This window comes from Colletotrichum higginsianum, chromosome 2 (genome assembly GCF_001672515.1).
Source record: "Colletotrichum higginsianum IMI 349063 chromosome 2, whole genome shotgun sequence".
Lineage (NCBI taxonomy): Eukaryota > Fungi > Ascomycota > Sordariomycetes > Glomerellales > Glomerellaceae > Colletotrichum > Colletotrichum higginsianum.
In genome coordinates, this window is record NC_030955.1 from 1,094,287 (window position 1) to 1,107,086 (window position 12,800).

The following is a 12,800-nucleotide window of genomic DNA, read 5'->3' on the forward strand; positions in this document are numbered from 1 at the left end:
GTGCAATTAATGGTAAAGAGCGAACGGAGGATTTCTGCGGCACCAGCTGCAATGGCAGGCGATCAGCTGATGGCATCCTCCACAGGAATCTGGTGATATTTCAGGTCTGGTCTCGGATGCATCGCAAGAAATGAGTCTACGTGTAATTTGGCATTGGTTACAAAGTGGTATCTCTATGTCTTGGCCACCTCTTTTCGTCAAGATGCAAGACGATAATCATGAATCAACCAGTCCCACACTCGAGTGCTCCGGCCTCCCTTCATCTCCGCAATCTATGCTGACCATTCAACAGTCTTTATCGAAACCTCCTCAAAAATATGTTGGGCAGCCTGAGACCTTATGCCAGTGTCAAGAACGCGTCGCCCCTCAAGCTTTCTGGGCCGAATCGTCGCTGATCCGTCCATGCACTTTCTCGTAGTCCTCAATCCACAAAACGACGTTCTCATACAAAACCTCAATGTCGGCGAGGAATTTGTCGTAGCCCTCATCGATACTTTGGAGCTTTTTGTCAATTACTCCTTCTGACGCGTTCATGCGCATGTTCCGGACCGATGCCTGCGAGTTGTTGCCTATGGTCCGCATTGCTGCAATCTCGTCCCTGTACTCGATAGCGAGCTTGTACTCTTCCGGCGTCTTGTCTGTCGTGATGACCGCAGCAATATCCATGGAGCCAAGGGCGGCTGCGAGCGCCTCGCACGTCCTCTTGGCTTCCTTGAGGGACTGTTTGACTGCGGGGCCCTATTGAAACTGTTAGTGCGCGGTCCAAGTTTCCAGAAGGGAGCCTGACAGATGGAGATCGACATACATTAGGGCCGGACTGGGGCGGTTGATTCATTTTCGATCTAGCTTATCTGTAGATTTTGACTTCTGGCGCTTGGTTTGACTCCCTCGCGGTCGACAATGTATTGGTGTGCTGGCTTTACGGACTTCTTTGTGGAAGCTAAAAGAGAAAACACCAGAACAGAAAGATTGGGGCATCACTCAGGCAATGCAGCCTCAAAGAGAGCAAACCACACGCCCCTGCTTTTCCAGAGAGCTGTCTGTTGTGTGGAAGGCAGGTGACTAAACTCCTGCCATTATGGCATTCACATCCTTCCAAGCGCCTTCCTGAGGTTCAGAAGAGTTTCGCCTAAAAGTCCCGAAAAAGACGACGCAGTTCATAGCAACCCCCTCTTTCATTTTCACGTAGAATCGCAGGCAGTAAGGGGCTAAGTTTCTGGGCTGGTAAGGACCACCAACACTGGCAGTTGAGCCGGGGCAAGGGTGATGATTCATGAATATTCGCAGATCTTGCGTTACATTGTGCAAGGCACTCGCAAAGGATTGAGTCTCCACGAGACTGTCGGAGGACATCAAGAAGAAAAGTTCCCCAGTTGGTCCACTGGCATGTGGCTTCAACGAACAATGATCCGACAGATTCTCTAATACTTGAAATTTAATATCAGCTTCTGGGTTTGGTCAATTCCTCCAATACGGGTTAAGACGCCAGCCCAGAAAAAGTCCTTCATATCATTGACCCATTCGGTGTTGAATCGATTGAGATGACCGGCGCCACACATCCCAAACAAATGAATACACACCTACGCTCATCTCTTATCTCAATTCAGCGACTCACCATCCAACGCTCCTGCAACCCGCCAGCGGCGGCTCTGAATTTCTTTCATCCGGACTGTTAACCCATACTAATCCAGCCATTCAACCACTTCACTCGTCCCCCTCACCCAATCGTCAACAAAGACACGAGTTACCCCCCATTGACCAATCCCTCGACCATGGCCAGCAAACACGGAGCTCCTTCAGACTTCCAAGACAACGCTGCGTCTCCGGTCCACAAGAAGCGACGCATTGTCTGGCGAGACAATGACTCGGATGGCGTCAATAGTATCCGGCATCGTCGCCACCCCCGGCCGAAACCCTTCACCAAGGCTGATGCAAAAGCGTTGTATCGCCAGATGCAAGACTTTGCGAATGAGTACAAGAATGAAGGATACACAATCACCGGAGACACAGTAGGCATTCCACTTTCTTTCTGGGAATCTTCCCAGTAATTTCTGTCCCCTCTTCCCACTTTAGTAGTTTTTCGTCTTTGGTCTCAGTTCCCCTTGACGCAACACATTACCCTCTGCGTTGGAAATTTCTAGCTGATCATATCCTCACCAGCCCCCCAAAGACGTCGACCTCACGATGACTCGCGGCACTCTGCATCTCCGGCACCGCGAGATTCGCGACGCCCTCGACCGAACCTTCTCCGCCCACCCGTCCCGCGTCTTGCATCATTCATGCCGGACCTACCGTCTCCTTACCGTATACCGCGCCTCTCTGGTCCGCCACCGAGCCCTCTGGCACCACCGCAGAGAAGTGGGCCGCACCCTCCGCATCACCCGCGCCCTCGACCGGAAGAACGCCCGTCTCGTCGCCGACGAGGCCGCCGCCGACGCCGACACCGAGCGCGACTTCCACGACGACAAAGACCTGTCGTGCCAGCGGGTCCGTTTCGACAAGAGGCGCAAGTGGTACCGCACCGTCAAGAAGGACATGCGCCGCCGGGGCCAGTGGATCTCCAAGGAGGCGCCCGGCCCGGGCATCGAGTGGGAGCCCGTAAACGTGCAAGAGGCCCCAGGTGCGCGGGTGAGGTTCTACAACCCCGTCGCCGGCGATTGGATCCTGCCGGCGCACGTCAAGAGCCAGGAAGATCTGGTTGTGTATCTGAACCAGCTGGGCTTGTGCTTCAGCCCACCCTTCCGTCGTCCGGAAGCTCAGCCGTGGGCTTGAGCTGTTGTGCTTATTTTGTGTAAGAAAGAGGGTCTTGAAATTGTTTGTCGGGTCAAATGGGATTCAGTCTCATGTGGGAATGGGAAAAATGCTGTGAAGGACACGGAGAGAGGAACAGGGGGCGGAGATGGAACCTTGGAAATGAATGCAAACGATGTCTTGAGGTCCATGTTCAACTCTTCCCTGGCTACATGGAGCCAGCAGAGCGGACCTCAAGGTCCGGGCAAGCCGGCTTGAGTGAACTTGAATAGAGGGTTAAGCAGAACTGTTGGGAAAGGGGCATCCCCCTGATACCATCCATCTGGACACTTTTCAAGTCAGCGACCTGGTCGCAAGGTCAGGATTGCATGTCGACCCGCAAGGGTTAGCCCGAGTACCACAGCTGCTCAGCATGAGACAAGGAACTGCATTGGAATATGTAATCAAGCGTCCGTCTGACAGGCCTTCAGTTGGGTTCTCCTTTTTTTTTCCAGGGCTTAGAAACTCTACACAGGATTGGTAATCTTTCGTTCCATTATTGCTACGACTCGTATGTCCAGATGCTGCGGTTGGAGTTGCATCCCCTGTTGTAGACAAGCTCTTATAAAGCGAGCAGCCGCGGAAGACCAGTTCATCCCAAGACCCTCGTTCGCCGGTCACCCATCTCATAAGATTACCCAGACCTTCTCACACTACTACAAAATGCGTTCTACCATCTCTCACGGATTAGCCATTGTCGCCGTGATGGCACAGGCGGTCAACACCCTCGACCTCCCCGAGTACGCCGGGCTCAAGACGTCCCAAAACGCCAGCGTCCTCACGGTGACGTTCCACAACCCGTCGTCCCCCATCAACCTGTGGAACCAGGACACCCAAGATGGTCTGACAGACCTCGTCTCCCGTCTCCAGGGCGACAACGAGACCAAGGTCGTCATCTTCAACAGCGACGTGCCCAAGTTCTTCATGGCTCATCTCGACCTCACCATGCCCGCTCTCGCTAACCGTATGACAACCCCAGACGAATAACTTGACATGCTGTGTGTAAGACAAATACCGTTTCTGACATTGGACAGCCGAGTTCGCCGAGACTTTTGGGACTCTCATCTACAACATATCGAGACTGCCGCAGGTCACGATTGGGGCCGTCGAGGGCCGGGCTCGCGGCGCAGGCAACGAGCTCCTCGTCTCTCTCGACATGCGCTTCGCTACCAAGGGCGAGAGCCTCTTCGGCCAGCCCGAGGTCGGCAGCGGCCTGTTCCCAGGTGGAGGCGGCAGCCAGTTCCTCCCGGGCCTGATCGGTAGGGGGCGGGCTATGGAATACGTACTCAGCTCGAGTGACATCACGGCCGAGGACGCCGCGGCGATAGGCTGGATCAACCGCGCCTTCGACACGTCGGCCGAGATGTACGGCTTCGTCGACCAACTGGCGCGGCGCCTCAGCCTGTTCCCGCTGTCAGCCCTCAGCGGCGGAAAGCAGACCATCAACCGTGCCTCGGCACCGTCGCTCGAACACATCGTTGCGGACGGCAAGGATTTCTTCGAGCAGCAGGCGCGCCCTGAGGTCCAGGCTATCGGGCGACGCTCGGCGGAGCTGTATGGGAATACATCTGCGGTAGACTTGGAACTAAACCTTCCCGACACCATCCCGCGTTTTTACCAGTGATCCTGGGCGATCACATCTGAGCTGCGGCTTTGAGATAGATATTGCGTCTTCAGCTTCAAAATTACAAGCATCATCGTGAAGCCTGTTGCGTAGATCAAGTTTTTGTATACATCTAAATGCATTAGCAAGCCAAAGATTCTTTTCCTGAGCGGAGCCCAAGGCCCCTTGTGATTTTTGTCTTGCCGCCTCCAGCTGCAATCACACTTTTTGAGCTTGGAACGGCCCAGATCCAGGGTGATGTACTAAGTAATGGTTTCCTTGACTTGTCTCTAGCTCAAAATGCAAGATGTGCCAAATGAAGCGCTGCGGCTATGGAAAGCTTAACCACTTTAGCGCCTGATTGGATGCTTGACCCGGACTTTCGCATCATTCAAAAACCGTGCCACAGTCAGTGCTCCAAATTACAAAAAGGAATATCGTTCCTGCGTCCAATCAGGCCCTTGATGGAATTCCCAGCGCTAATTTACTTTACCGTCGGCGTATTGATCCGGGCTCGTCGACTAATACGACCGACCGAGCCCAATGTCGCCGCGGCAAAAAAACCGCCAATGATTAGTGAGCCGACACACAAAGAGCGGACCGCGTCGGAGCAACGCTCTTCCCGCGCCCGCCCCGGCAGCAGGAGGATGCCGAGTAATCTGACGCTTAACCACAATCTCTCCGGGAACTCAGCATTCTTCATCTGTTCTCGATAATTTGTCATCTCTTCATCTGGATGGTCATCTTCATCTGGATGCTTCGGGTAGGTGATGCTCGTGCTGGCTGACGTATGTGTTTCAACTGCTTGGTTTGCAACTCGATCCAAAAGATAGAAATAACAGCGCCAAGTCTCCTCCCACAATGCCAGGTCCTGCTCTTTCAACCCATCTGCCAAAGCAATCAATTACACAACTGAACTTTAGAGCCGTCAAACTCTTGCTTCCCGGACCCCTCGTCAACCCCTCCTCCAGACGTACTCCCCAAAACCACCAAAAGAAAATACGATGCCCTTCTCCCCCGAGAAAGATATACCGGACCTCTCCGGCAAGGTCATTATCGTCACCGGCGGCAGCAGCGGCCTCGGCAAGGAAAGCGCGCTGCAGCTCGCGAAGCACAATCCCGCGGCCATCTACCTCACCGCCAGGACCGAAGCGCGCGGCGCCGCCGCCATCCGGGAGATCCAGGCGGCAGTGCCCTCCGCCAAGGACACGATCAAGTTCCTCGAGCTGGACCTGGGGTCCTTCGCGTCCGTACAGAAGGCCGCCGCCACCTTCCTGGCCTCGTCCGACCGCCTCGACATCCTCATGAACAATGCGGGCCTGTTGGCCTCGGCGGCGGGCCTCACGCCTGACGGCTACGAGACCCAGTTCGGCTCCAACTACATGGGGCCTTCTCTCTTCACCAAGCTGCTCCTCCCGGTCCTCGCCAGGACGGCCGAGCGGCCCGGCGCCGACGTTCGCGTCGTCAATCTCAGCTCTGAGCTCTTCAAGCAGGCGCCGAAGGGGGGAATTCTCCTCGACAGCGTCAAGACGCCAATGCACAACATCTCCAGCGTGGCGCGCTACGGCCAGTCCAAGCTCGCGGATTACTACCACACCCGTGTCCTGAGCCGGCTCTACCCGGCGATCAAGTTCGTCGGAATCCATCCCGGCGTCGTCAACACCGGCATCTTTGACGACCTCGTTTCGAGGCAGCCGTGGCTCAGTGGGGTGGCCGGCGTGATCGGGTCCGTCTTCTTGACCGATGTGCGCACGGGGGTAAGGACGCAGCTATGGGCGAGCACGGCGGACAGGGCGACTGTCAAGAGCGGGGGTTTCTACAATCAAAAGATAAAAGAGTTCAAGGAAGCGATTCTTTACGATGACAAGGCGGCGCAAGAACTATGGGACTGGACAGAGCGGGAGTTCGAGAGTAAAGGGGTTTGATTGGGTGTTGCGACGGCTACGAAACGTTCGAATTAATACCGGGAGCTCATCGCCATTTAAGAAATTTTTCTTTATTCTTGCAAACTGAGATACGTATCTTTAAATAGAGGGAGTTCTGATTCGTCTATCAATAACACCTGTATTCAATGAGCCTTTTTCAACTAGGAGTCCTGCGTTCCACACGTAAGCCAAGAGTATCAAATGGTGCCTATATCCGGAGCCTTCAACAGCCAATTTTCGACTAGGAAATCAAACAACAATGGCAGGCATCTTCTCGTTCAACTTGGGGTCTTCCACCATGTCCTTCTCCGACGGCGAGAGAGATTCCTCCTCAATATCCTCGTCAAGCTTCGTGTCATCTAGCATCTCAGGGTTGAAGGTTCGCGAGCCCTTGGGAATGAAAGTCGAGGCGAAAACGACGGCCATGATGATGGTGAAGTGAACACCAGCCGTGTTCACCAGCGCTTCCCGTACTGAGCCAGTGCGGTTGTAAACGCCGTCGAGGTATCTTCCGAGGAAGGTGCCGGCAATCGCGTAGGTGACAATGTAGAACGAGTATAGGAACGCCATGACGGCACCCAAGGGAGACACGCGGTGCTCCTTGCTCTCGAGCCGAGCCAGAGAAGCTTGGATGAAGGCTGCAAGGGACACATCGCCGGCGGCCCAACCGAAGGAGACTGGGAGGAACGTGGCAGCAACGATCCAAGCCTGGCTGACCTGGCCCGAGGGCGGGTACCAGTACGGGATGTACCACACGATCAGCAACATGAGGGCATCTAGACGGAGCCACGGGATGGGCGTCTTGATGACGTTTGTGAAAAGGAAAACGAAGAGGGCGCCGAGGAGTTCACCAAAGTTGGAGCCTCCAACCATGATCTGTGACCAGGCCGAGTTGCCGAGGTACCGACGGGCGACTTGCGGTGCGATTCCATTCTCGAGGTATCGGTGGCCGTAGAGGGCGACGCCGTATGCTGGAACGAGCCAGACAAACCGTGTCGACGTGAAGAGAATCCTGGCGCCGACCCAGATGGACTCGAAGAACAGGAGGAAGCCTTTGCCGATGGCGATGAAATAGTTACTCTTGCGGGCCTCTGCGCGTGCGAGCGCGTTGCGCTCATGGCTGCCGTCGACGACGAAGAACCACAGGATGGCGGCGAGCGAGAAACAGATCGGGGTGATGACGAAAGATCGGTTAAGTCAGACTACCCACTTTTCGGCACCCCCCCCATTTCGGCACCCCAAAAATGCCTCAAATGCCTCATCACCAGAACATACCCCTCAACTTTCAACATCAACAACATTTTCTATACTTATGCGAATAACCTCATTTTTTCCTCAGAGCTTCTTTTCAACCTTATGGGCCAGTATACCGAAGATGAAGTCAATCAGGCCCTTGACGCAATAACCAACGGCATGCCCATTAAGAGGGCTGGTCAGGTGTATGGCATCCCAAGATCAACACTTCAGTATCGGATTAAGGGCACTCAACCAAGGTCAATTGCCTTTTCTGACCTGCAGAGACTTTCTGTTAGTCAGGAGGCTAAACTGGCTGAATGGGTTCGCATTCAGCATGCCCTTGGTGTTGCCCCAACCCATCTGCAAGTGAGGCTATTCGCAGAAAGGATCCTCCATGCCATGGGGGATACAGAGCCTATAGGAAAAGGCTGGATCCAAGCCTTCTTGAAGAGGAATCCATCAGTCAAGGTCCAGAGAAGTCGCCCTATCGATTCTAGGCGTGTTAATGGGGCATCTACTGAGGTCATCAGGGACTGGTTCAAACTACTCGCCATACCAGAGATCACCAGCATCAAACCAGCTAATAGATACAACATGGATGAGACTGGTATCCTTGAGGGCCAGGGATCTAATGGGCTGGTGCTGGGCATGTCTGAGACGAAGTCTGTACGTAAGAAACAGCCTGGATCAAGGGCATGGGTATCCATCATCGAATGCATCTCTGCCCTGGGCCATGTTCTGAATCCCCTCGTTATCTATAAGGGCAAGGCAGTCCAGCAGCAGTGGTTTCCTCTAGACCTTGGCCCTTATGAAGGATGGCAATTCACTGCAACGGAGAATGGATGGACTTCAGATGCCACTGCAGTTGAATGGCTGCAGAAGGTCTTCATCCCTCAGACTCTTCCTCAGGGCAAGGAGGTCAGGCTGCTGATCATGGATGGACATGGGAGTCATACAACGACTGACTTTATGTGGTTATGCTATATAAACAACATCCATCTATTGTTCTTACCGCCACATACCTCCCATGTCCTCCAGCCACTTGATCAGTCAGTCTTCAGCCCTGTCAAGGCAGCCTATAGGAAGGAGCTTGGATACCTTGGTCAGTGGAATGATTCAACTGTTGTAGGCAAGAGGAACTTTATAGGCTGTTATCAGAAGGCTCGTACTGCAGGTATGACGATGCAGAACATTAGAAGTGGTTGGAAATGGACAGGGTTATGGCCTGTCTCTATGGCGAAGCCTCTGATGAGCTCCCTACTGCTCCCATCAACACCAGCAGCATCAGGATCATCTGATCAGGTCAGCAAAGGGCAGTCTGGAGGCAAGGAAGCTGAAGGATGGGTATCTGCGTCATCTGCAGTGGCATGGTCGACGCCAAGGAAGATGAAGGATCTAGCTGGGCAGTTGAAGCTATTCACAGAGCTGGAGAATGATGCCTTTACTCAACGCCTTCTATTCAGGAAGGTAAAAAAAGGCTTCAGCGAGCAGGCATATGAGCTGGCAAATACCCAGCAGAAACTGGAGCTTCTGCAGGCCCAAGTCACCAATACTGCAGTAAGGAAAAGAAGGGCAGTCCAGCTGGATCCTAACACTAAGTTCGCCAACATCAAAGACATCCAGCAGGCGCAACTTAAGGCTGGGGAAAAAGAGGATGATGCAGCCGAATCCAGCGACTCTGAATACCCTAGTGAAGCTGAAAGCTGTATTGTTGTTGCATCTAGAAGAAGTCAATGATTAATTGAAGTCGACGAGTATGATGGGAATAGCTTCATTTTTGGGGTGCCGAAATGGGGGGGGTGCCGAAAAGTGGGTAGTCTGACTTATTGCCCAGGTTCGGGATGAGGACAAGGGCGGTTACGAAGGCGCCTGAGGTACCGGCAATTTCGTAGAAGATGTGCACGAGACTGTCCATCTGACGAAGTTTCTGGACGTTGCCTCCAACAATGTCTCGGGGTATGACGCGACGAATGAGCTCGACCATGCCGTAGGCGATACCGGTGACGGTGTAGATGGGGATGATTGCATCGTTGTCGTAGTCGCCGTAGTACGACCACTCGTCCTTGGGGTGTTTCTTGCGGTAGGCCGCGGGGACGAAAGTACCGCCGGTGGCGGCATCGAGGATCAGTAGGATTGCCGTCATAAGGCCGAAAAGCAGGATAGCGGACGACAGCACATTCTTCGTCGGGTAGTGCTTAATGAGGGGGGCGATGAGGATGGAGCCAACACACTGGGTGGCCTGGTTCAGCCCCTGGAGCAGACCAAGACGCTCAAAGGTGCGCGAAGGGGTGCCGTTGGTGTCGCTCTCAAAGTCATATCGGTTCGTGGCCAGTGCGGTGATGGAGCCGTTGAAGGCCTCCAGGCCGAACTTGTACAGCATGATGCCGCAGATGTAGAAGAAAATGGCTTTCCTTTCCTTTGCGTTGAAGGACTTGAGCCGTTCGCGGAAATCTTTGAAGATTGCCATGACGGGCCGCCTTATGAATCGTTTGTCGGTCTCAAGAGGAACAACAAGACTATGACGAGTGGTCGGTAAATAGATTTCTAGGTTGAGGAGAAGGGAGAGGCGGTTGAGCTCGACGTTAAGATGAGAGGGCCAGAGGGCGATGTGCCGTGCCGAGTGTGTCTTCCAGACTTCTCGATGAACCTTGTTCGGTGGGAGCCTGGAAGGAGGAAATGTTGGCTGCTTCTTACATTGCCAGTGTTTGGTGTCAGATATTGTAGCTTCTCTCTCGTTATATGTATAATCTGAGGCGAGTCGAAACCGCTACAAGGCGGATCGAAGAGTCGAATGGGAAACAAAGCCTGCATCCACGTGGGTTTCGGAGCGGAAGATGTCGCCCATAGAAGGAGAAACGGTCTTGGCCGGCGAGTTCTTTCTGTGTTCAACTTGGGAAGGGCCGAGTGTTAGCTTGCTCTGTGTGATCCATGTACGGGGGGTACCACCATGATGGCCTTGGCATTGTGAATCGACGGCCGTACTAGGTTGGCTTCCCCAGCCGCCCCTCCCTTCCCTCCCCAGATGTTTTCGTAGAGTTTGATGGAAGACTGGTCCAACGTTCCCGCAACGGCAAGGTGCGAACTTGAGCGGCCACCACCCATGACGGATCTCGATACCGTCATGGACATGATAGACTGTTAGTGTCGAAGAGACCTGGTGTGTAGCATAGAAAAGATGCCCCATGGCAATTGTCTATCATCTGGCTCTTCGTCTGGCGTCTAAAACCTAGAAAAAATGTCGTCAACGGCTTTAGCCTCACCACCGGACGTATATTCATGGTTAAACATCAGACGAAAGGAACGACACGTTGACCATCCAGACTTGATGATAGATGCTCTTTTGTGGTGTCGTGTCGACTAGGCTCGAGGATCCCAGCTGGGGCAATGCTCCGGACGGCCGTTCGTTCGGCTTCTCAGCACGGGATGGCCCATGTAGCTCGGTCATGTAAACGGATTGGGCTCAAAAGTGAGTTCGACCTCTGACGTGCAGAGGTTGAACCATGGTTGGGCATGGCAGACGATACAGGCGTGCAAGGGATAAAGAGGCTGTGCTCGATGCTGCAGCGTGGCAGGGAGGACGATCACGGAGAGGTCTCCATCACTAGCTTGCCAAAGACAGTAACACTACAGTAGTAGTGTTTTTATGTGTGTGTGTGTGTGTGTAGTGTGTGTGGTTGTCTGTTTCTCAGTCGCCCGTCCGTCCTGTCGCTTGCTGACGGCGATAGTCTCATGTCTTGGCAGTGGTTGTGTTCTTGGCAGAGAGGGCGAGACTGCGCCTTCTTATGCTTCTCGTGTGTCTTGGCGCCGGTGTGGTAAAATAGCGCAGGGTCTATTTGAGGCGACGAGAGCCAACCATTCAAACACATGGTCTTCCCTTCTTCTCTCGTTGAATTTTGTATCAAGTGCTCGATGTACTTGAAGGCGGGAAAAGACAATGGGTTTTCGATCGGGGAAACGAACGGATGGCAAAGAGCACGACTGACTTCCTCCCACATCTGGAAGCGGTCAACTAGGTACGTACCTGTCATCCATATAGCGCCCCACAAGACAACCACTGAATCGCCCCAGACTCGACGCTGAATGGACGACTCCAGTTACCTCTGACGTGCCGAAAGCGCGCCCCAAGATACGGCAAAAGCTTATTTTACGGTGCTTGCACTAACAGCGGGGGCACGCATTGCCTTCGCATTGAAGGGGAATTTTCTGGATCTCTTGGTCTTCTTGGTCTAGGGGAATCAAGCAACACCGCGCATCTGGGCACCGTCTTGTCTGCGCCGGCAGTCTTCGACCAGTCAAGCGGACGAGAGAACTTCCCGAATGGGTCTCGGTCAGGGGAAGGATGCCTCCTGCTCTGGAAGCGGGCGCCCCGTCATGAACAACACCACATTGTCGTCGCAAGTCTTGGCCCTTGTCCCCAGCCAAGAGTCGTCGATATCGATGTTGGTCAACCCCCTCCCGGTGCCAAGGCTTCGGCGGCCTCTCCCAATCTTGGGCAGACGAACTCCTCAGAGAACAAATGAAACCCTTTTTCATTTTTTTTTCCCTTTCTTCACATGATTGTTCGACTGAGTATGGATGATTGCCAACCACTTGGATGACTGGCATGAGGAACGTGCGTCGTAATTTACTCGAAGGAAAAACCGCGCGTTGGCGAGCAAGTGCGCGCCATGCTCGCCACGGCCAAGACGCAGCATCCACGAGTCGTGCCAAACAGGGCAGCTACACAGCCTCGCTCCTCTGGGATTCTACGACGATCCGGGCGGCTTGATTGTCGTAAGCTCCCCATCTCAACTGGAGGGCAGCGTGGAAGGAAGCGCAAGTGATCCTCGCCACTGTTGTTCGAGCAGGAGCAACAGATCAGCTACTCGTTGTGCGGGGGGTTTGGGTTTGATGGTGACGCACCCCAAGGTATCAAATATGATCCGAATCACGCATTGGCTACCTCTGATTCAGTAAGTCATTCTTGAGGCGGGAAGCGCTGTGTTTTCTGGGTCCTGAACAGACCCAGTATCTTCCGCCGGGTCAAGCACGCAACCTGTCCGGCGGTCTCAAAAAGCAGGAGGCGATGATGCCTTCAGATAAGAGGGAAATCTAGAGAATAAACACCTGCGAATGCACAAAAACACCTCAAGAGTACTTCACGCACCATTCACTTGCTCGGCGAGACCAGCGGCGTCAGGCGGGACGCATGTTCTGCCGGACCGGTCATGCGGACCTTCCGTTGTGGAACAGCCTCGAGTGGGGCC

General features: G+C 53.9%; 6 protein-coding genes across 6 annotated transcripts; 4 read left to right on the forward strand and 2 right to left on the reverse strand.

Moving 5' to 3' along the window:
* Positions 1-366: 366 nt before the first annotated feature.
* Positions 367-835, reverse strand: CH63R_02084 (uncharacterized protein; the record flags this gene model as incomplete). The annotated part of the gene is made up of 2 exons (XM_018297059.1): positions 367-738; positions 806-835. 2 exons carry the CDS (start codon positions 833-835, stop codon positions 367-369), a joined length of 402 nt encoding a protein of 133 aa, XP_018161875.1.
* A 937-nt stretch (positions 836-1,772) lies between these two features.
* On the forward strand, positions 1,773-2,772 carry CH63R_02085 (uncharacterized protein; the record flags this gene model as incomplete). Its single annotated transcript, XM_018297060.1, has 2 exons — positions 1,773-2,009; positions 2,161-2,772. 2 exons carry the CDS (start codon positions 1,773-1,775, stop codon positions 2,770-2,772), a joined length of 849 nt encoding a protein of 282 aa, XP_018161876.1.
* Positions 2,773-3,453: 681 nt separating this feature from the next.
* On the forward strand, positions 3,454-4,414 carry CH63R_02086 (Enoyl-CoA hydratase/isomerase; the record flags this gene model as incomplete). The annotated part of the gene is made up of 2 exons (XM_018297061.1): positions 3,454-3,699; positions 3,830-4,414. 2 exons carry the CDS (start codon positions 3,454-3,456, stop codon positions 4,412-4,414), a joined length of 831 nt encoding a protein of 276 aa, XP_018161877.1.
* A 983-nt stretch (positions 4,415-5,397) lies between these two features.
* Positions 5,398-6,318, forward strand: CH63R_02087 (Retinol dehydrogenase; the record flags this gene model as incomplete). The annotated part of the gene is made up of 1 exon (XM_018297062.1): positions 5,398-6,318. The coding sequence occupies one exon, from the start codon at positions 5,398-5,400 to the stop codon at positions 6,316-6,318; it is 921 nt and encodes a 306-aa protein (XP_018161878.1).
* Positions 6,319-6,567: 249 nt separating this feature from the next.
* Positions 6,568-10,021, reverse strand: CH63R_02088 (uncharacterized protein; the record flags this gene model as incomplete). Its single annotated transcript, XM_018297063.1, has 2 exons — positions 6,568-7,409; positions 9,433-10,021. 2 exons carry the CDS (start codon positions 10,019-10,021, stop codon positions 6,568-6,570), a joined length of 1,431 nt encoding a protein of 476 aa, XP_018161879.1.
* Positions 10,022-11,463: 1,442 nt separating this feature from the next.
* CH63R_02089 (uncharacterized protein) lies at positions 11,464-11,716 on the forward strand (the record flags this gene model as incomplete). Its single annotated transcript, XM_018297064.1, has 2 exons — positions 11,464-11,567; positions 11,623-11,716. The coding sequence occupies 2 exons, from the start codon at positions 11,464-11,466 to the stop codon at positions 11,714-11,716; spliced, it is 198 nt and encodes a 65-aa protein (XP_018161880.1).
* Positions 11,717-12,800: the final 1,084 nt, after the last annotated feature.